The sequence below is a fragment of the Saccopteryx bilineata genome, chromosome 3 (assembly GCF_036850765.1).
Source record: "Saccopteryx bilineata isolate mSacBil1 chromosome 3, mSacBil1_pri_phased_curated, whole genome shotgun sequence".
In the NCBI taxonomy this organism is placed as follows: Eukaryota; Metazoa; Chordata; class Mammalia; order Chiroptera; family Emballonuridae; genus Saccopteryx; species Saccopteryx bilineata.
Window position 1 is genome coordinate 258,078,091 of NC_089492.1, and position 22,541 is coordinate 258,100,631.

At 44.9% G+C, this 22,541-nt stretch overlaps 1 protein-coding gene across 1 annotated transcript; it reads right to left on the reverse strand.

The window, feature by feature from the left end:
• Nucleotides 1–1,887: 1,887 nt before the first annotated feature.
• Nucleotides 1,888–21,264, reverse strand: KLF17 (KLF transcription factor 17). The gene is made up of 5 exons (XM_066266556.1): nt 21,214–21,264; nt 15,101–15,169; nt 14,586–14,861; nt 2,446–3,298; nt 1,888–2,132 (listed from the first exon to the last, which is right to left on the reverse strand). Exons 1-5 carry the CDS (start codon nt 21,262–21,264, stop codon nt 1,888–1,890), a joined length of 1,494 nt encoding a protein of 497 aa, XP_066122653.1.
• Between the last annotated feature and the right edge of the window lie 1,277 nt (nt 21,265–22,541).

Sequence of the window (22,541 nt, forward strand, 5' to 3'; positions counted from 1 at the left end):
GCAGGCACCGTCACGTTCTGAGTTCTTAGTGTCCAGCACAAGCACGACCAAGGGTAGGCATCCAGGAAGTGAGAGGTCTGGCTAAGTCCCGTGAGCCCTTCAGGTCTGACTCAAGCATCTCCTTGGGAAGTCTCTCTTCTCTGACACTCTTTTATTGTTTCCACGCCATCCACCGTTGAGTCCCCACAGCTGTGATGCTCTCTGAACTGTGTGCTCAAAAATACTTGCCAAATGATTGGAAACTTGTGGGCTGACTCCTCTGAGCAGTTGCCAGTTACAGTGTTCTCTCTGCTTGGAATTCTCTTTACTCTTCATTTACCTGCTTGGTTTACTTCAACATTTAAGGGATTCCTAAACATTACATACACTTGCTTACTGAGCTCTTCCAAAAAGCCTTTCTGACCTTCCTCTTTAGGTGAGCCTCCTCTCTTTGGTCAATGCATCTATGTGGACCTCTCAGCTCCTACAGCAAATGGTTCCTGGACCATAGGGACCAGTGCTGACTCATCTCACTGTGGCCATCATCTGGCAGTGCTCGGCATCAGTCTAAGCACAGGCAGCACCTGTAGAAGGCATCATATCTTAGTTAAGAGATCTACTAACTAAGTAGAGTAAGTAAGCTGGCTAGAATCCCAGCTCTGCCATTAGAGAGCTTGGGCAAGTTCTTATCAGTTTGCTGGTCAGTAAAATGGCTGGCTGAGAAGTCCAGAAATGAGGTTCTGAACTACCTGGCTGAGTTGCCAGGATAGCCACTATACCCTTAACCCTAGGGGAGAGGCAGGGCAGGCTCTTTAATACATGATATTTTGTATCCAGGCACCTGAACTCTAAAAAGAGGACAGGAAGTTTACAGTGGGGCCTGTCCTTCTCAGCCTCAGTCTAACACCTTCCACCTCCAGTTCACCTAGAAAACAGCCTCAAACAAGAACTAAGCACCGATGTTTTATTTGGGTGGCGTAAACCCAAAGCACTGAGAGTGAGAAAAGGAAAGCAAGGAGGGGAGAACAGGAGATAATACAAGGTGAGAGCAGGAGGGGTCCTGCTTCACAAGACCCCAGGAAGCACAACAGGTGTTCTTTGGGCACTTGGGGGACCTCCCCATGGGCTGCACTGTTTGGAGAACTGGTGCCTTCCAGCCATTTATGGGAGGGAAGCAGAAATTTATCTGCCTGGGTCTGTCTCACTTCTCAGGAGTCAAACATTATTATCCCAGGAGCATAAACCCCCACATTTCTGGGGTGCTTGTGGCTACTTGAGATGCCAGATCCCATGCCCTTGCAGTGGGGCATTCCATCCAAGTCTGGAAGTAGTCGGAGGAGGCAGAAATTCTGGGCACGTGGCTAGTAAGTGCTGGATAGAATCTGATTCAAAACATAAGATGTGTCCCAAACAGTCCATCCAATACTGTTTTTCTCATTTACCAGAAGAGGAAATATGGCACAGTACTCAAAGACCATTCCCAAGGTCACATGGCTGGTAAGGAGTAAATCCAGGATCTGAACGTGGCCTGGCTCTGGAAACGTGGAAGGCCAAGATTAGGAAATTATCTTGGATTTTATGGAGTAGGCAAAGCAGAGTCACTAAAGGGTTTCAAGGTGGAGAATAACATAAGATAGAGAGCTTTTAAATAAAACTCCCAATGTATTTTGCTCTATCTTCCCATGTGGCTAAACTCAGCAAATGTAGGTGGCCTAAAGACGTAAGGGCATCCAAGACAGTTTTTGAAGAGCCCCTGACAGGGTCCAAAGCTCATATGGGTGTCACTCAACACTGCCTCATAATCCTTCTTGGTCTGCATCTAAGCCTATACCCAACAAAGAGACTAGTCAGTCAGAGACAGGCACGATCTGGGTGGAGAAGCCAAAATGAGGGGAAGAGGACATTGACCTAAAGACCAGGAGCAGGAAGACCAGCTGTCTGTCCATTGTCTGCCTGTGAATTGGGGGATCCTGGCAAGCGCAGGTGAGTCTTCTGATGTTGCTTGAGATGGTCAGATCTCATGAACTGTCGGCCACACTGATGACATCTATGTGGTCGGTACTTGGTGTGTATTCGCATGTGTCGTCCAAGCTCATCAGAACGGAAGAAAGACCACATACAACCTTCCCACGTGCATTTATAGGGCCTCTCACCTGGGAAAGTGACAAGGGAGAAAAGGAATTAAGTAGAGGAATTTAGGCCAGCAGGTGGGAAGGAAGGAGTCTCACTCTATGAGGCAAGAGGATCAAGGTTGAGGAATCAAAAGGATAGCACAATCAGCAGCCCCACCATCCCGGTGCAACCATTCTGGACTGTAGGAAAGCAAGGTGCTGAGGACAGTGTAGCTTGATCCCAAAGTTGAAGGCTGACAGGCTAAGCATCAGCCATGACAAACCAGTGGCCCAGCACAAATCTAAAGCCCAGACACTCCTCCACCCCACCCCAACTGCCTGACGCCTCATTTACCTGTGTGTTTGCGTTGGTGACTCACAAGATGGGAGCGCTTAGTGTAAGCTTTTCCACAGTCCTCATACTGGCAGCAGTAAGGCCTTGCAACCAGGGACCTCCTCCTGGGATCCCTTTCCTGAGCCATGCAATTCTGCTCTGCTCTTTGTGGAGCAGGTATGGGCTGCTCAGGGCGGAAGGGGTCTTCCTGGAAGGCTGTCTGGCTAACAAAGGAGCCCTGGGATTCTGAAGTCAGCAGTGATGGGGACCCAGGTGGGGGCATTCTGCAATTGTGGAGATCTCCAGGGGGCAACATCTGAGCCAAAGAGGGGAGCATTGCCTGGCCCTCGGCAGAATGCATGGGTGAGGTCAACAACATTTTAGGTGTTAAAGAGTCTCTATTGGAAGGCATTATTGGGTGGCCAGAATAAGGCATTGTTGGTGCCCTAATGTGGGACATCACTGGGATTCCACTGGGAGCTGTGACTGGTAGCCCATTGAGGGGCATCTCTGGATTCCCCTTGAAGGTCATGGCCACTCCTGGCTCTCCTGAAGATGTCATCTGGGGTCTCTTGAAAATCATTCTTCCTGGTTGAGAAGGAGACATTCCCCGACAGTAAGTCATTTGGGAAGGTAGTAGAGCCACTTGGGGGCAACAGTTCACATCATGCTCAGGCAAGGATACACTGAGATGTGGCCCCATTTCATTTGCATTCTGCATGGGTGCCTCAGCAGAAACCAGGGGGATCCTCTCCAGCTGTGGACACGGAAGGATGTGTTGAATGCCTGATGAGTCATGGTTCCAAGAGGCGTGCACTCTACTGCTTCTGAGAGATGAAGACATGTCCAAGCTGCACACTGACTTCTCAGCATCCTTGGAGTAAGAAAGAGGGAGGGTGTGTGAAATTCATCCTACTTCAAATTCCAGTCTCACAGGTTCAAATTCCAGTCTCAAATTCCTCCCCATTGCAAGACTCCACCTGAGCCCAAACCTACATCATCACTTCTTTCAATTATCCTCCCCCTAGGCCATTCTCCAGCTGGGCTTTTCTGAGATGCAGGTCTGGCTGATAGGACAGAGGAAGCTCAGGTGTGACATATCTCATTTCCTCCTTGTGATGTTTTTGTTTATTATTTCATAAAAAGCAACAAAGAGAGCAAATATATTCCACAAACTACACTGTCAACAAAACTGAGAAAACTGCCTGACCAGGCGGTGGCGCAGTGGATAGAGCATCAGACTGGGATGCGGAAAACCCAGGTTCGAGACCCCGAGGTCGCCAGTTTAAACAAGAGCTCATCTGTTTTGAGTAAAAAGCTCACCAGCTTGAACCCAAGGTCGCTGGCTTGAGCAAGGGGTTACTCGGTCTGCTGAAGGCCCGTGGTCAAGGCACATATGAGAAAGCAATCAATGAACAACTAAGGTGTCACAATGAAAAACTGATGCTTCTCATCTCTCTCTGTTCCTGTCTGTCCCTCTCTCTCTCTCGCTAAAAAAATAAAAATAAATAAAAATAAATTAAAAAAGAATAAAAAAATTAAAGATGGTAATTTCTCAAAAGAAAGATAAAATTCATCAGAAAAATGCTGCCACAAATCTTTTACACCAATTACAGAATCACAGAGCAGAAATAGAGGAATTCAAGGAAGTTATGTCCTGACAATAGGCTACAATTTATATTAGAGGAGAAGTAGGAGGCCCCTGGAGGGGTTTCTGTGGTATGACATTGCTTCACAAGTCTTTACTTTGTGATTATTCATTAAGCTGCACACTTTTTTTTTTTTCAGAGACAGAGAGAGAGTCAGAAAGAGAGATAGACAGCCTGACCTGTGATGGTGCAGTGGATAAAGCGTCAACCTGGAAACGCTGAGGTTGCCGGTTCAAAACCCTGGGCTTGCCTGGTCAAGGCACATATGGGAGTTGATGCTTTCTGCTCCTCCCCCCTTCTCTCTCTCTCTCCCCCCTCTCTATAATGAATAAATAAAATCTTTAAAAAAAAAGAAAAAGAAAGAGAGATAGACAGGAACGGAGAGATGAAAAGCATCAGTCATTAGTTTTTCGTTGCGCATTGCAACACCTTAGTTGTTCATTGATTGCTTTCTCATATGTGCCTTGACCACGGGCCTTCAGCAGACCGAGTAACCCCTTGCTCAAGCCAGCGACCTTGGGTCCAAGCTGGTGAGCTTTTGCTCAAACCAGATGAGCCCACACTCAAGCTGGCGACCTCGGGGTCTTGAACCTGGATCCTTCGCATCCCAGTCTGACGCTCTATCCACTGCGCCACCACCTGGTCAGGCAAGCTGCGCACTTTAAATGTTTATAACATTGAACATTTAAGGAAGAACATCAACGTTTTTCCAATTCTTTCCAAAAACTGAAGAAGGGAATACTTCCTAACTCGTTTTATGAAACCATCATTATCTGACAAAATATAGAAGCCTGACAAAAACATCACAAATAAAGAAAACAATAGATCAAAACTGTTATGAATATAGATGCAAAAATCTTCAACAAACATTAGCAAATCAAATCCATCAGCACATTAGCTGATTATCCAACATTAGGAGATAGTGGAATTTATCCCAGAAATGTTGATCAACATATGAAAATCAATCAATGTAATAAATGAAGGGGAAAAACACATAATCTCAGCTGATGCAGAAAAGGCATGAAATAATTCAACACCTTTTCATGATTAAAAATCACTCAAGCCTGACCAGGCAGTGGCGTAGTGGGATAGAGCGTCGGAGTGGGATGCGGAAAGACCCAGGTTTGAGACCCCGAGGTTGCCAGCTTGAGTGCGGGCACATCTGGCTTGAGCAAAAAGCTCACCAGCTTGGACCCAAGGTTGCTGGGTTACTCGGTCTGCTGAAGGCCCGCGGTCAAGGCACATATGAGAAAGCAATCAATAAACAACTAAGGTGTCACAATGAAAAATGATGATTGATGCTTCTCATCTCCCTCCGTTCCTGTCTGTCTGTCCCTATCTATCCCTCTCTCTGACTCACTCTCTGTCTCTGTAAAAAAAAAATTTTAAATAAAAAAATAAAAATTACTCAAAAACTAGAAATAGAAAGAAACTTCCAACATAATAAGGGGCGTTCATGAAAAACTCACTGCTAACATACTCAGGTGAAAGACTGCAGGCCTTTCTTTAAGATCAGGAACAAGACAAGTATACCATATCCACTTTTACCTCCTCCATTCAACATTATTGGGCCTGGCCAGTTGGCTCGGTGGTAGAGCGTCGGCCTGGCGTGCGGAAGTCCCGGGTTCCATTCCCGGCCAGGGCACACAGCAGAGGCACCCATCTGCTTCTCCACCCTTCCCCCTCTCCTTCCTCTGTTTCTCTCTTCCCCTCCTGCTGCCGAGGCTCCATTGGAGCAAAAGATGGCCCGGGCGCTGGGGATGGCTCCTTGGCCTCTGCCCCAGGCGCTAGAGTGGCTCTGGTCGCAACAGAGCGACGCCCCAGATGGGTAGAGCATCGCCCCCTGGTGGGCAGAGCATCGCCCCCTGGTGGGCGTGCCGGGTGGATCCCGGTCAGGCGCATGCGGGAGTCTGTCTGACTGCCTCCTCGTTTTCAGCTTCAGAAAAATACAAAAAAAAAAACAAAAAAAAAAACCCAAAACATTATTATCGGCAGTTCTAGCCAGAAGAATTAAGCAAGAAAAGAAACAAAAAGCATCCAAATTGAAAAAAGAAGTAAAACTATCTGTTCTCAGGTAACACAATCTTATGTGCAGAAAATCTGAACGACTCCATATACACGGACACAAACCTGTTAGAACTAATTAACAAATTCAGCAACATATTAGGATACATATAGAAAATTAGGAAGACAATTCAATTATGATAGCATAAAAAAATTAAATACTTAGAAATAACCAAAGTTAACTTAATCCCTGAAAACTATAAAACATGCCTGAAAGAAATTAAAGACTTAAATAAATGAAAAGATATGTTCATGGATTAGAGAATTTAAGAGTTATGATGTTGATGTTACCCAAAGCAATTTATAAATTCAACACAATCTCTATCAAAATCCTTTTTGGGGAGCAAAAATAGAAAAATCCACCCTAAAATTCATATGAAATCACACGAAAGCCCAAATAGTAAAAAAAAAAAAAATCTTGAAAAAGAGCAACAAAATTGGTTAAGTTACACTTGCTCATTCAAAACTTACTACAAAGTTACAATAGTCAAAACAATATGCCTGACCAGGCGGTGGTGCAGTGGATAGAGCATCGAACTGGGATGCCAAGGACCCAGGTTTGAGACCCCGAGGTCACCAGCTTGAGCGCAGGCTCATCTGGTTTGAGCAAAAGCTCACCAGCTTGGACCCAAGGTCGCTGGCTCGAGCAAGGGGTTCCTCGGTCTGCTGAAGGCCCACGGTCAAGGCACATATGAGAAAGCAATCAATGAACAACTAAGGTGTTGCAATGCGCAACGAAAAACTAATGATCGATGCTTCTCATCTCTCTGTTCCTGTCTGTCTGTCCTTGTCTATCCTTCTCTCTGACCCTCTTTCTCTGTCTCTGTAAAAACAAACAAACAAACAAAAAAAAACAATATGACATTGGCATTAAGGATAGACCTATAGACCAACAGAAAGAAATAGAGTCAAGAAGTAAACCCTCACATACATGGTCAAGTGATTTTCAACAAGGTTGCCAAGACCATTCAATGGACTATCTTTTCAATAAATGTTGCCATAAAATTCTTAGAAGAAAAGATGGAGTAGCTTCATGACATTTGATCTGGCAATGATTTCTCAGATTGTCACCAAAGGCATAAACAAAACAGGACACTATCAATGGTATAAAGGCAAAGAACAGAATGGAAAAAAAAAATTTTGCAATTCACATATCTGGTAAGAGATTAATATTCAGAATATATATTTAAAAACCTCCTTGGCCTTGGCCGGTTGGCTCAATGGATAAGGCATCAGTCCCTCATATGAACATCCAGGGTTTGATTCCCATCAGGGCACACATGTGAAAAGACCATCTGCTTCTCTCCCTCTTCCCCTCCTGCAGCCAGTGGCTCAATTTGTTCAAGTATTGCTCCAGACACTGAGGATAGCTCAGTTGGGCCAAGTGTGTCAGCCTCAGGTGCTGGAAATAGCTCGGTTGATTCGACCATCGGCCCTACACAAGGGTAGCTAGATGGATCCTGGTCAGGATGCATGCAGGAGTCTGTTTCACTATCTCACTTCCTCAAAAAGAAAACAAACACCTAAAACTTAATGAAAAAACAACCCAATTCAAAAATGGGCAAAGGACTTGACTAGACATTTCTTCAAAAACATACAAAAAGACACACAGTTCCTGCTATCACAATTGCAGGGGCTCCCCTGATCCCTTGCCCTTCATGGGAAGAGCTGGTTTTCTGCTTTTCCCTTGTCTTCTTTTGTGGTTTGCCTGTCTTGGTGAGACACCAATAAATAGGATGGCCCCCCATCCTCTGACTCCGCCATTTCTTTATCGCCTGCCCGAATCCAATGGGAACCTGCATGTGAATGGTCACGATGACGGCTCCTGGCCTTACAACTGGCGTAGTTTCCGGCAGGATTCAGAGATTGGTATGGAGCCACCACCCTTGAGGGGTGGGATAGAGTAAAAAAAAAAAAAAAAAAATACAAAAAGGCCAATAAACACATGAAAAGGTCTTCAACATCACTAATCATTTGCATAGGGAAATGCAAATCAAAACCACAATGAGATACTACTTCACACCCATTAAAATGACTATTATCAAAAAAACAACTGTTAAAAAAAAGCTGTTAGCAAGATGTGAACAAATTAGAATCCTTGTGCACTGCTGTTGGGAATACAAAATGATGTAGCCACTATGGAGAACAGTATAATGGTTCCTCAACAGATTATCATATGTCCAGCTATTCCTCTTATGGGTCTATATCTGTAAGAATTAAAAGCAGGGACTGGACTAGATATTTGTACCACCATGTTCAGAGCAGCATTTTTCCACAATAGTAAAAATGTGGAAGCTACCCAAGTGTCCATCAAATGATGAATGGATAAACGTATATGGAATATCTATCTAACAGAATATTATTCAGCCTTAAAATGGAAGGAAATTCTGGCACATGCTTCAACTGGAGTGAACTATGAAGACATTATGCAAAGTAGAATGTACCAGTCACAAAAGGACAAATAACGTATGATTCCATTTATATGAGGTAGTCAAGGAAGTCAAATCCAAAGAAACAAAGTATAACGTTGGTTTCCCAGGACTGAGAAGTGAGGTGGGGGACAATTAGGAAGTTGCTGTTTAATGGTTAGGGAGTTGTAGTTTTGGAAGATAAGTACACAGAGCCTGACCAGGCGGTGGCGCGGTGGATAGAGCGTCGGACTGGGATGCGGAAGGACCCTGGTTCGAGACCCAGAGGTCGCCAGCTTGAGCGCGGGCTCATTTGGTTTGAGCAAAAGCTCACCGACTTGGACCCAAGGTCGCTGGCTCGAGCAACGGATTACTTGGTCTGCTGAAGGCCCGCGGTCAAGGCACATATGAGAAAGCAATCAATGAACAACTAAGGTGTCGCTTAAAAAACTAATGATTGATGCTTCTCATCTCTCCATTCTTGTCTGTCTGTTCCTGTCTATCCCTGTCTCTGACTCTTTCTGTCTCTGTTAAAAAAAAAAAAAAAAAAAAAGGCACACAGAAGGGGTCTCCAAATTTGTGAAAATTTGAGAATCAAAAAGAATATTGATTTCAAAAGATTGAATCTATGAAAATTTATGAGCCAGAAGTAACAAAGGGTCAGCTCCTACCCCAGCTTTACACATTGTGAATTGACGCAAAAGAATTCAGCATTTATTCTGTCTCTCCAGGAGAAAACTATTATTTTTAAATCACCAAATGATTCTAGTTGTTTAGGAAAAATCCTATTTTACAGAAGAATACATGGTAATAAATGTAGAGGGAATGGTAGAATTAAAATATCATTACTTTACAACCCCTAATGAAACTTTTGGTTGGAGAAAATGAGTATTTTCACCAGTAGGTGAAAGCTTGGTGGGGAACTGGGACATTTGGATGCATCCAAGGTAACAGTACACAGATTACTTTCTGACTGCAAGGCTAAAGATAAACCTGAATGGAGAGAGCATTCAAGATTTTTGTTACCTCAATTCAAGGGCCAAGCTGAAAGTCACCAAATGTGAAGAGCCAGGTGAGCCTTCTGATACAACGCAAGATGAAGTTTACTGAACCTATGAGACAGTCTTACCAAAAATCAAGAATCCAATTAAGCCTGACCAGGCAGTGGCACAGTGGATAAAACATCGGACTGGGACGCTGAGGACCCAGATTTGAAACCCCAAGGTTACCTGCTTGAGCACAGGCTCATCTTGTTTGAACAAGGCTCACCAGCTTGAGCTAGGGGTCACTCGGTCTGTTGTAGCCCCCTGGTCAAGGCACAGATGAGAAAGTAATCAATGAACAACTAAGGTGCTGCAACGAATTGGTGCTTATCTCTCTCCCTTTCCGTCTGTCTGTCCCTATCTGTCCCTCTCTGTCTCTGTCACAAAAATAAGTAAAAATTTAAAAATCCAATTAAGCTTTAAGATCTCATTTAATTCGGAAGTAATAAAAAGATAGAATGCCAAGCTAAATGATACCATGAGAAAGTAATCTGATAAATCCACAAGAAGGAACATGAAAAAGGCAAGTTACTCAGGCAAAAAGAAAACCATTCTGATTTCAAAGAGATCCAAAGGATACCGCAACCAGATACAATGTGTGGTATGAAATTGGATCCTCGCTTGGACATATCAGCTAAAGCAGTGGTCCCCAAACCCCCAGCCGCGGACTGGTACCGGTCCGTGGGCAATTTGGTACCGGTCTGCAGAGAAAGAATAAATAACTTACATTATTTCTGTTTTATTTATATTTAAGTCTGAACGATGTTTTATTTTTAAAAAATGACCAGATTCCCTCTGTTACATCCGTCTAAGACTCACTCTTGACGCTTTTCTCGGTCACGTGATACATTTATCCATCCCACCCTAAAGGCCGGTTCATGAAAATATTTTCTGACATTAAACCGGTCCATGCCCCAAAAAAGGTTGAGGACCACTGAGCTAAAGGATATTTTAGGGACAACTAAGAGAATTTGAATAAGAATTGCACTAACGCCTGACCAGGCGGTGGCACAGTGGATAGAGCGTCGGACTGGGATGCGGAAGGACTCAGGTTCGAGACCCCGAGGTTACCAGCTTGAGCACGGGCTCATCTGGTTTGAGCAAAAGCTCACCAGCTTGGACCCAAGGTCACTGGCTCCAGCAAAGGGTTACTCGCTCTCCTGAAGGCCCACGGTCAAGGCACATGTGAGAAAGCAATCAATGAACAACTAAGGTGTCGCAATGCGCAACGAAAAACTGATGATTGATGCTTCTCAGATCTCTCCTTTCCTGTCTGTCTGTCCCTGTCTATCCCTCTCTCTGACTCTGTCTCTGTAAAAAATAATAATAAATAAAATTTAAAAAATATATATAAAAAAAAAAAAAAAAAAAAAAAAAAAAAGAATTGCACTAAGCCCTGGCCGGTTGGCTCAGCGGTAGAGCGTCGGCCTAGCGTGCGGAGGACCCGGGTTCGATTCCCGGCCAGGGCACATAGGAGAAGCGCCCGTTTGCTTCTCCACCCCTCCGCCGCGCTTTCCTCTCTGTCTCTCTCTTCCCCTCCCGCAGCCAAGGCTCCACTGGAGCAAAGATGGCCCGGGCGCTGGGGATGGCTCTGTGACCTCTGCCCCAGGCGCTAGAGTGGCTCTGGTCGCAACATGGCGACGCCCAGGATGGGCAGAGCATCGCCCCCTGGTGGGCAGAGCATCGCCCCTGGTGGGCGTGCCGGGTGGATCCCGGTCGGGCGCATGCGGGAGTCTGTCTGACTGTCTCTCCCTGTTTCCAGCTTCAGAAAAATGAAAAAAATAAAAAAAGAATTGCACTAAGATGACATTTAAGAGATCATCTACCATCAATTTTGATAGGTTTGATTTTTTTTTTTTTTTTATTCAGTGAGAGGTGGGGAGGCAGGCAGACAGGCTCCTGCATGCCCCCTGACCAGGATCCTTGCAGCAAACACCCTAGGGGTGGGGGTGCTCTGTCCATCTTGGGCTGCTGCTCAGTTGCTAAGCTATTTTAGCCTCTGGGGTGAGGCCATGGAGCTATCCTCAGCATGGGACCAACTTGCTCAAATCATTTGAGCCATGGTTGCAGGAGGGGAAGAGAGAGAGAGAGAGAGAGAGAGAGAGAGAGAGAGAGGAAGAGAGAAAGAGAAGGGGAGAAGTGGGGAAGTAGATGGGCACTTCTGTGTGCCCTAAGCAGGAAAAGAACCTGGGACTTCCACAATCTGGACCGATGTTCTACCACTGAGCCAACTGGCCAGGGCTCGGTTTGATAATGCTTTGACTATGGAGAGAAAAAAAAAATCTTTAAACCTTAAAAGTGTTGAGGAGCTCCTCTTTTCAACACTATATGCTCAGCAACTAGCATAAGTAGACAGGTAATATGTCCCAGATAAATAATGGATATTTATCTGGGGCCTAATACTAATAGATGAGTATTTCTGGAGTGTCCATACCCTTCTCCCTCCAAGTTTCTTATTTTTCTAATCCTTCACAGTCAAACTTTTTGGAAAATATCTAAACTCACCTTACCACTTCCTTACCTATTATTCCCCCAAATTCACTCTGGCCCCCATCACTCCATAGAATGAACTTGCATAAAGATCACCAACGGGGGGGAAAAAAATCACCAATGTGCCTGACCAGGTGGTGGTGCAGTGGATAGAGCGTTGGACTGGGATGCGGAGGACCCAGGTTCGAGACCCCGAGGTCGCCAGCTTGAGCGCGGGCTCGTCTGGTTTGAGCAAAAGCCCACCAGCTTGGACCCAAGGTCGCTGGCTCCAGCAAGGGGTTCCTCGGTCTGCTGAAGGCCCGCGGTCAAGGCACATGTGAGAAGGCAATCAATGAACAACTAAGGTGTTGCAAGGCGCAAGGAAAGACTGATGATTGACGCTTCTCATCTCTCTCCGTTCCTGTCTGTCTGTCCCTGTCTATCCCTCTCTCTGACTTACTCTCTGTCTCTGTAAAAAATAATAAAAATATATATATATAAAAAAAAAAAATCACCAATGTCCCCCATGTCACTAAACCTAAAACCTTGTCAGACTCCTTTCTGCCTGACCTTTCAGGAGCTTGAGTCTACTGGCTACACTCTTCTTGAAATGTTTCCTTCCCGTGGCCTCAGGAACACATTTGTAGGAACACCTTGACACACACTTGCATAGTCCTAGATTTCTCCTTCCCTTCTCTCCAGCCTGCCTCCTTCTTAGTCTCCTTTGCAGGTTTCCTAGGTGCTCTCTTTCTCATGCTAATGATCCATTTCTGTTTATTTTCCAATTATTCTTCAAACAATAGCTCCAGGGCTGATCTCTCCTGAATCTCCAGCTGCCTAATGCTCGGATCCATCAGGAAGGATAGCCCACAGGCACTCTGGACTATGTCCAAAATTCCTGATCATCCTTACCCACCCCCAAGGCACTCCCAAGGAGAAAAAATAAAAAACTTAATCCTGTTTCTGCTGCTCCTGTCCTTTCTCAGAAAATGTCATGATGATTCTCACCAGAAAGCTGTTACCGGATACCTCCCTCACCACCTAGAAGATCAAAGCAATTACCAATTCTTGGGGTGTCCACGTCCGAAGCATCTCCAGGATACCCATCGCCACTGTCACCTCTCTAGTTAGGCCACCGTTTTAATTTCCACTTGGATTATCACAATAGCTTTCTAACTATTGCCTTGAATTCTGCCCGTAACCACCAGAACACACTTTGGAAAAAATGGAAATCTAACCCTGGCCGGATAGCTTAGTTGGTTAGAAGCATCAGCCCGATACACAAAGGTTGCAGATTTGCCCTGCTCAGGACACATACAGGAACCGATCGATGTTTCTGTTTCTCTCTTCCTTTCTCTCTAAAATCAATCGATACATTTTTAATTTTAATTTTTATTTTTGTATTTTTCTGAAGCTGGAAACGGGGATAGATAGACAGACTCCCGCATGCGCCCGACCGGGATCCACCCGGCACGCCCACCAGGGGCGATGCTCTGCCCACCAGGGGGCGATGCTCTGCCCCTCCGGGGCGTCGCTCTGCTGCGACCAGAGCCACTCTAGCGCCTGAGGCAGAGGCCAAGGAGCCATCCCCAGCGCCCGGGCCATCTTTGCTCCAATGGAGCCTCGGCTGCGGGAGGGGAAGAGAGAGACAGAGAGGAAGGAGAGGGGGAGGGGTGGAGAAGCAGATGGGCGCTTCTCCTGTGTGCCCTGGCCGGGAATCGAACCCGGGACCTCCGCACACCAGGCCGACGCTCTACCACTGAGCCAACTGGCCTGGGCCGATACATTTTTAAAGAAAAGAAAATCTAAGTTTGAAAAAATACAAATCTAATTGAGACTCATCATGGTTAAACTCATCAAGGGCTTCTTCCTGCTCTTGCAATAACCAACTCAAGCCCTGCATGACCTCCACGGTGCCAGAATCCGTGCCTCGCCTCTCCTGGGGCCACTCCCCATCACTCTCTTGGCCTTATTTCATAGCCCATCTCTCACTTCTTCTCAGCTCAGGACCTGCAAACCCTTCACCCAACCAGTCCCCCAGTCCCAAACCAGAGTGTCCACTGTCTTCTCCGTGTCCTAAACCGATCAAACGCCTCTGCTGTTTGCCCCCCGAAGTCCCTGTACTTCTCCGTCACAGTACATACACTTTCAATCATTCAGTGATTTATTAATAAAATGGTAATCATGTCTCATAGAAAACCAACCATGTATTCCCAGGGTTTCACAAAGGCCTGCCATTTTGTAGGGCTCTAGTAAATAGTTAATTTTTCTTCCCTACACGTGTCCCACTGAATTGCTAACTTTGCCTTCTTTCCTCAGCACTCAAATCCCTCTCCTGGTGGCTAACAGGCGTTAAGGCTCGGTGAATATTAATTGAATAAAGAAATGGGATTATTTTTTGCAATTTCATTTACTATAATGACTCATGATCTCGCATCCCTCCCAACCCCGTCCCTCCAACTCCTCCGGCCCAAACCTCTGCTCCGCTCCACTTCCCACGCGCGGCCCGGGGCTGATGCCTGACCCACCTCTGTGAACTGCTGCAGGGCCGCCTGCCACTGGCTCAGCCCCTCGAACTCGTGCTCCATCTCAGCCTGGGTTCCGCTACACCTCGGAACTGTGTGCAGGCCTATCTCAAAGCAGAGCAAAGCAGAGCCCAGCCACCTTGTCGTCGCAAGTCGTGTGCCGCATATCACCACGCCACAATGACAGCGTTCCACTGCTGCCGGCAGGCGCCGGTGGGGGGCGGGGTCAAGGGCCGCACCCACGGACCCACCCAGCAGCCGTAACCCCACCCTGTCTGACTGCGGGCCAAATCAGGGCCACGACCTCAGACCTTCACCACACGTCTTACGTCCGCCCCACCCACCACCCTATCCATCCTTCACCTGAGCATCCTAGGCCCAAATGGAGGTGGGGACACAGGTTTCAGACTGCAGCCTGGCTTTGTTGACCTCTGAATGGAGAAGCCTCGAAGGAGACTGGAGAGAGAGGCAGATCCGGCTGTAGGGCCTCTGCAGACTGGAGAGCACCGTCACCCAACCAGGTCCCGGCTCTTGTCGTATAAGCTCCGGGAGGCCCGGATCTTCTCCACTAGAGACGCCTGTCCCTTCTGCAGACAAGCCCAGGGCTGGGAGCTCCATGGCACAATGCCTTTATGCTATGATCTGTATGGAGTACCTACTATGTGTCAGGCAATTTTTTTTTGGAACTAGGGATACAGTGGCAAACAAGACAGTACAAAGTCCTTGCTCTCAAGGAATTTTCATTCTATATGGGCAGACGATAAATGAATATAATAAAGCCAATAATATAATTTTTTATGGTGGCAAGTCCTATGAAAAAAACATAATAGAGAAATGTGAGCTGAGAACTAAGGGCCTAAAAGGAACCATGGATAGGATGATTGAAGGGATCTGAGTCAAGAAAGAGCTTGGCGTGCTAAGCGAAAAATAGGACAGCCAGGTGGCCTTAGTGACGTGAGCAAGGGGAGAGAGGAATAACATGAGGACCGAAGGACAGGGCCTTGAAGATCATGGACAGTAGCTTGGATTTTATTTATGCTAAGTGTGATGGGAAGCCAATGAAATATTTTAAGCAGGAAATTGATGTGATCTAATTTAGGTAAGTTTTTAAAGCAATCATTGGGCTCCTTTGAGGCTTATGAGTTATAGGGGACAAGATGGAAGCAGGGAACCAGTTAGAAAGCTAAAAAAACTCTCCCAAAAAAGATGTCATTGTTTGGTGGGGGTTGATGACAGTGATTAGAGAATATGTTAGAATTAAATGGGACAGATTTGATAATGAATTGGAGTAATAAAGGCCTGGGAGGAAAAAAGGAATCAAAGATGATTCGCCTGACCAGGCGGTGGCACAATGGATAGAGCATCGGACTGGGATGCAGAAGGACCCAGGTTCAAGACTCCGAGGTCACCAGCTTAAGCGCAGGTTCATCTGGTTTGAGCAGAGCTCACCAGCTTGGACCCAAGGTCACTGGCTCGAGCAAGGGGTTACTCGGTCTGCAGTAGCCCTATGGACAAGGCACATATGAGAAAGCAATTAATGAACAACGAAGGTGTTGCAACAAAAAACTAATGATTGATGCTTCTCCTCTCTCTCTGTTCCTGTCTGTCTGTCCCTATCTATCCCTCTCTCTGACTCTCTCTCTGTCTCTGTAAAAAAAAAAAAAAAAAAGATAATTCCTAGATTTTTGGCTTGAGCATCTGAGCAGTGACTGCACCATTTGATGATATGGAGAAATGGGAAGGGAGCGGATTTGCAAGCAACTGAAACAAGAATTCCACTTTAGACATGTTGATTTTAAGATGGCTGTGAAATACACTCAGGGAGAGGCCAGGACTGTGAATGTACCGTAAATTTGGGTGTGGTCAGCATAGACATGGTGGTTATAAAGCCATTAGAGTAAAATAGACAAAGGCTGGAGACCTCCTATATTTAAGGCCCAGCAGAGCAGTGTGGTCATCCAAAGAGATTCTAGAAATCACAGCCAGAGAAGTAGGGAAAAAGTCAGGAGACTCTATTTTAAGAAGCCAAGAGAAGCCCACACTTAAAAGAGGGACTGTTCATCTGCATCAGATGTTGCTAAGAACCAGGTGAGTCTGACCTGTGGTGGCGCAGTGAATAAAGCGTCAACCTGGAAACGCTGAGGTTGCCGGTTCAAAACCCTGGGCATGCCCGGTCAAGGCACATATGGGAGTTGATGCTTCCTGCTCCTCCCCCCTTCTCTCTCTCTCTCTCTCTCTCTCTCTCTCCTCTCTATAATGAATAAATAAAATCTTAAAAAAGAACCAGGTGAGTGCCCATTGGTTTTGGCAAGATGGAGGTTACTGGTGACTGACAAGCAGTTACAGAGGAGACAGAAGCTGACTGGAGTGGGGAGAAAACAGGCACTGCTGAGATGGAGACACTGAGACACCATAAACAACTCTCAAAGAAGCTTTGCTATGAATGGGAGTGGAGAAATGAAGTGATGGTTGGAAGGGGGATTAAGGGAGGCTGACAGGGATCCACCAATAAAAAGAAAACAATACTGAAGCAGAGAGAGGGCTTAATTATAGGAGCAATATTGGTAAGTCAAGAAAGGACAGGCCTGCCTCACCTGTGATGGTGCAGTGGATAGAGCATAGACCTCGAATGCTGAGGTTGCCAGTTCAAAACCCCAGGCTTGCCTGGTCAAGGCACATATGAGAAGCAACCACTATAGTTGATACTTCCCGCTCCTCCCCACCCTTTCACTCTCACTCTCTCCTCTCAAATCAATAAATAAAAATTTTTTTAAAGATTTTATTTATTCATTTTAGAGAAGGGGGGAGAGAGAGGAGGAGGAGGAGCAGGAAGCATCAACTCCCATAAAAATTTAAAAACAACAAGACAAGACCCAGGATCCGAATAGACAATGGGCCTTTGGTGAACTCAGAGACTTTTACTCTCTCGTAACAGGTAAGATAACAATAGTCCTACATTCTCTTTGTGTCTCCCACCACTAGCCTGGTATGGAGCTAAGAGCAGGCTCTTGAGAAATAGTGGCTATGTGTTACATCCCGGCGAGATAGGCCACAGCAGACACAAAGTGAATTTTATAAGTTTTATTGCAAACCTGCACAGGGACTGCAGGCAACCCATGCAAGGGAGCACTGAAACCCCCCAAACCTGCACAGGGACTGCAGGTAACCCACACAGGGGAACACTGCAGCCCCCCAAACCTGCGCAGGGACTGCAGGCAACCCACGCCTCCGAAGAGAGTGGAGCACTGCAGCCACGAGCTTCTAAAATGGCTCCTTTTTTTTTTTTTAATTTTATTTTATTTTCATTTTTCTGAAGCTGGAAACAGGGAGAGACAGTCAGACAGACTCCCGCATGCGCCCAAACCGGGATCCACCCGGCACGCCCACCATGGGGCCACGCTCTGCCCACTAGGGGGCGATGCTCTGCCCATCCTGGGCGTCGCCATGTTGCGACCAGAGCCAGTCTAGCGCCTGAGGCAAAGGCCACAGAGCCATGCCCAGCGCCCGGGCCATCTTTGCTCCAATGGAGCCTCAGCTGCGGGAGGGGAAGAGAGAGACAGAGAGGAAGGTGCGGCGGAGGGGTGGAGAAGCAAATGGGCGCTTCTCCTGTGTGCCCTGGCCGGGAATCAAACCCGGGTCCTCTGCACGCTAGGCCGACGCTCTACCGCTGAGCCAACCGGCCAGGGCCTAAAATGGCTCCTTTTTATAGGATGGCTATCTAGGATGAGCAAGCATCATACAGAAGCTGATGTGGCTGTTAGTCATTGGCTAGGGAGGTCGTGCGCAGTTACGGGAGTGGGGGGGTGGTATTGCTCAGTGGAGAATTTCAAACATAAACTTCTGATAAGGGTCTCTGACTCAATGCAGGATGTTGCTGAACTCTTTGTTCTCAGCATCACAGGGACCTTGTACACTCTTGGCAGCCCCCGCATGTCAGTACTCCCTGAATCTAACACTATGCTTCTACGGTGAACACCTGTTAAGGTATCAGTCTCCTGGGGCCGTGTTGACTGATTTGATGCCTCTGCCAGTTACCATGTGCCTAGTGCGTTTCCCAACATGGCACTAAGAAAATATTTGTGGGGAGCCTCACTGTATGGCTCACTCGGTTAGAGCATCATCCCAATACACCAAGGTTGTGTGTTTGACCCCTGGTCAGAGCATATACAGAAATCCACCAATAAATGCATAAATAAGTGGAACAGCAAATTGATGCTTCTCTCTCATTTTCCCTTCCTCTCTCTCTCTCTCTCTAAAAAGAAAATAAATAAATTAAGAAAATATTGTGGAATGAATCATTTGACAGTGACATAGAGCAGGTCATTTTTTAATACCTCACTCTTCTGTAGGGTAAAATTATTTTCATAATTCAAATTTCATATTTCAAATAAATAAGCATGAAATGAAATTAATAATAATAATGGCCAGAAATGTAAAAGTGAAAATTTTCTTTTACAAATCTTTGTATGTATATTCATGCCAGTTAAATAAATATATACAGTTAATATATAGTGAAAAAATACAACTATTTATTTCAATCATTTTCATATCTACCTTTTTGAACTCTGATACTTTTATTCTTTTAATATAGACTGATATAATACCTTATGTGAATGATCTTTCAACAACTAAAGAGTTTTTTTAAAGAGAGCGAGAGACAGGAAATGAGAGAGATGAGAAGCATTAACTCATAGTTGTATCACTTCAGTTGTTTATTGATTGTTTTCTCATATGGCCTTGATCACTGGACTCCAGCTGAGCCAGTGACCACTTGCTCAACTCAGTGACTTTGAGCTTCAAGACAGTGATCTTTGGGCCTGACCTGTGGTGGCGCAGTGGATAAAGCGTTGACCTGGAATGCTGAGGTTGCCAGTTCAAAACCCTGGGCTTGCCTGGTCAAGGCACATATGGGAGTTGAAGTTTCCTGCTCCTCCCCCCTTCTCTCTCTCTCTCTCTCTCAATCTCTCTCTCTCCTCTAAAATGAATAAATAAATAAATATTTAAAAAAAAAAAAAAAAAAAAAAGACAGTGATCTTTGGGCTCAAACGAGCAACCATGGGATCATGTCGATGATCCCCCGCTCAAGCTGGCAACCTAACATTCAAGCTGGTGAGCCCACACTCAAGCCAACAAACTCGGGGTTTTGGACCTGGGACCTTAGTGTCCTAGGTTGATGCTCTATCCGCTGTGGCACCACTGTCCAGGCTAAAGTGAATTTTAGTTCACAAAACTGCTAAATTGCACCACTGATATGACATTATTTTCCTGATTCATCTCTCACTTTAAAATAAAACAAAACAAAACAAAAATAAAATAAAAAATAAAAATAAAACAACAGTTTTTTTCAACTAACAGTTTTTAAAGAATAAACTTCCATATCAAAAGTATAATTCAAATTCAGTAAAATATTTCATGTATGAGCTAAAATTTGCACTTAATGAAACAAAAATATTTTGCCTCTCATTTTGCACTGTTTTATTTTTTTAAATTTCAACACAAAATTTCAGCTGGTTACATTGAATGATAGAATTAAAGTAAGTCAAGTTCTATTTCTTTGCCTTTATAATCACCAACTATAAATCATAATTATTCATTGTGAAGCTACTGTATAAACACAGTGGGAACTAATACCACAAGATTGAAGTCATGACCTGTGCCTAAAGAGAGCTCCAAACATGTGTGGCTGAGTACATATTTTTCTACATATAATTGGCATTCTCCAAATTAACTTCCATATAGAATATAATGTTTATTAAAGGGTCGGTAATAAAAATATGCTAATGTAAGCTTACTTATATAATTTTATGTGGTTTTCATTGAAAATTTTTTACTGGAATATAACTGACATATCATATTAGTTCCAGGTGCATAACAATGATTTTTTTTTTTTTTTTTTTTTCTGAAGCTGGAAACAGGGAGAGACAGTCAGACAGACTCCCGCATGCGCCCGACCGGGATCCACCCGGCACGCCCACCAGGAGCGAGGCTCTGCCCACCAGGGGGCGATGCTCTGCCCCTCCGGGGTGTCGCCATCTTGCGACCAGAGCCACTCTAGCGCCTGGGGCAGAGGCCAAGGAGCCATCCCCAGCGCCCGGGCCATCTTTGCTCCAATGGAGCCTTGGCTGCGGGAGGGGAAGAGAGAGACAGAGAGGAAAGCGCGGCGGAGGGGTAGAGAAGCAAATGGGCGCTTCTCCTGTGTGCCCTGGCCGGTAACAATGATTTTTTATTCATATATTGTGAAATGATCATACAATAAGTCTAGCTAACATCTATCACCATATGTAGTTATAATTTTTTCTCTTAGCAATTTTCAAATGTACATTAGAGCAGTGGTCCCCAACCTTTTATGGGCCACAGACCGGTTTAATGTCAGAAAATATTTTCATGGACCGGCCTTTAGGGTGGAACAGATAAATGCACAAAATAAAATTATGCAACCGGCGTAAAAACTGTGGTATTTTTAAATATGTATATAAGTGTCGAACTTACGAGACAAGTGTCAAGAGTGAGTCTTAGACGAATGTAACAGAGGGAATTTGGTCATTTTTAAAAAATAAAACATCATTCAGACTTAAATATAAATAAAACGGAAATAATTTAAGTTATTTATTCTTTCTCTGCAGACCGTTACCAAATGGCCCACGGACCGGTACCGGTCCGCGGCCTGGGGGTTGGGGACCATTGCTTTACAATATTACTAACTATAGTCACCGTGCTATACATTAGATCCCCAAAACTTATCTATAACTGGAAGTCTGTACCCTTTGACTGCCTTCACCCATTTTACCCATCCCCACCTCTGACACCACCAATCTGTTTTCTGTACAGTATTTCTAAGTTTAGTTTTGTTTCATTTAGTTTTGTTTTATTTCGTTTTAGATTCCACACATAAGTGAGATCATACAGTGTTTGTGTTTCTCTAACTTTTTTCATTTAGTATAATGCCCTCAAGATCCATCCATGTTGTTTTTTTAAATAAATTTATTTATAATTTTAGAAAGCAAGTGGAAGGGAGAGAGAGAAAAGAAAACATTGATTTGTTTTATTTATGCATTTATTGGTTGAGTCTTTTCTTTCTATATTTTTTCTTTCTTCCTTACTTTCTTTGTTATTTTATTTGAGGGAGAAGAGAGGGAAAGGGAAGAGAGAGAGAAAAGCATCAACTCATTGTTTCGCTAGTTGTGCACCCATCATTGATTGATTCTTGTATGTGCCCTGACTAGGGATCGAACCCACAACCTTGGCATACTGGGTCGACACTTTAGGCAACTGTGCTACCCAGTCAGTACTCTATTCCATGTTGTTGCAAATGGCAATATTTTCTTCTTTTTTTTTATGTCTGAATAATATTACATTGTATATATGTGCCACATTTTCTTTATTTATTCATCCATTGATGGACACTTAAATTGCTTCTATGTCTTGGCTCTTTTAAATAATGCTGCAATGAACATGGGTTGCAGATATCTTTTCAAGTTAGTGTTTTCTTTTCCTTCAGATAAATACTCAGAAAAAGAATTATTGAATTATACGGTAGTTCTCTTTTTTTTTTTTTTTTAGGAATCTCCACACTTTTTCCATAGTAGCTGTACCAATTTATATACCCATCAACAGTGTACAAAGGTTCCTTTTTCTCCATATCCTCACCAACACTTGTTATATTTTGTCTCTCTTTTTTTTTTTTTGTATTTTTGTATTTTTCTAAAGTTGGAAACGGGGAGGCAGTCAGACAGACTCCCACATGCGCCTGACTGGGATCCACCTGGCATGCCCACCAGGGGGCGATGCTCTGCCCATCTGAGGCATTGCTCTGTTGCAACCAGAGCCATTCTAGTGCCTGAGGCAGAGGCCACAGAGCCATCCTCAGCGACCGGGCAAACTTTGCTCCAATGGAGCCTTGGCTGCGGGAGGGGAAGAGAGAGACAGAGAGGAAGGAGAGGGGGAGGGGTGGAGAAGCAG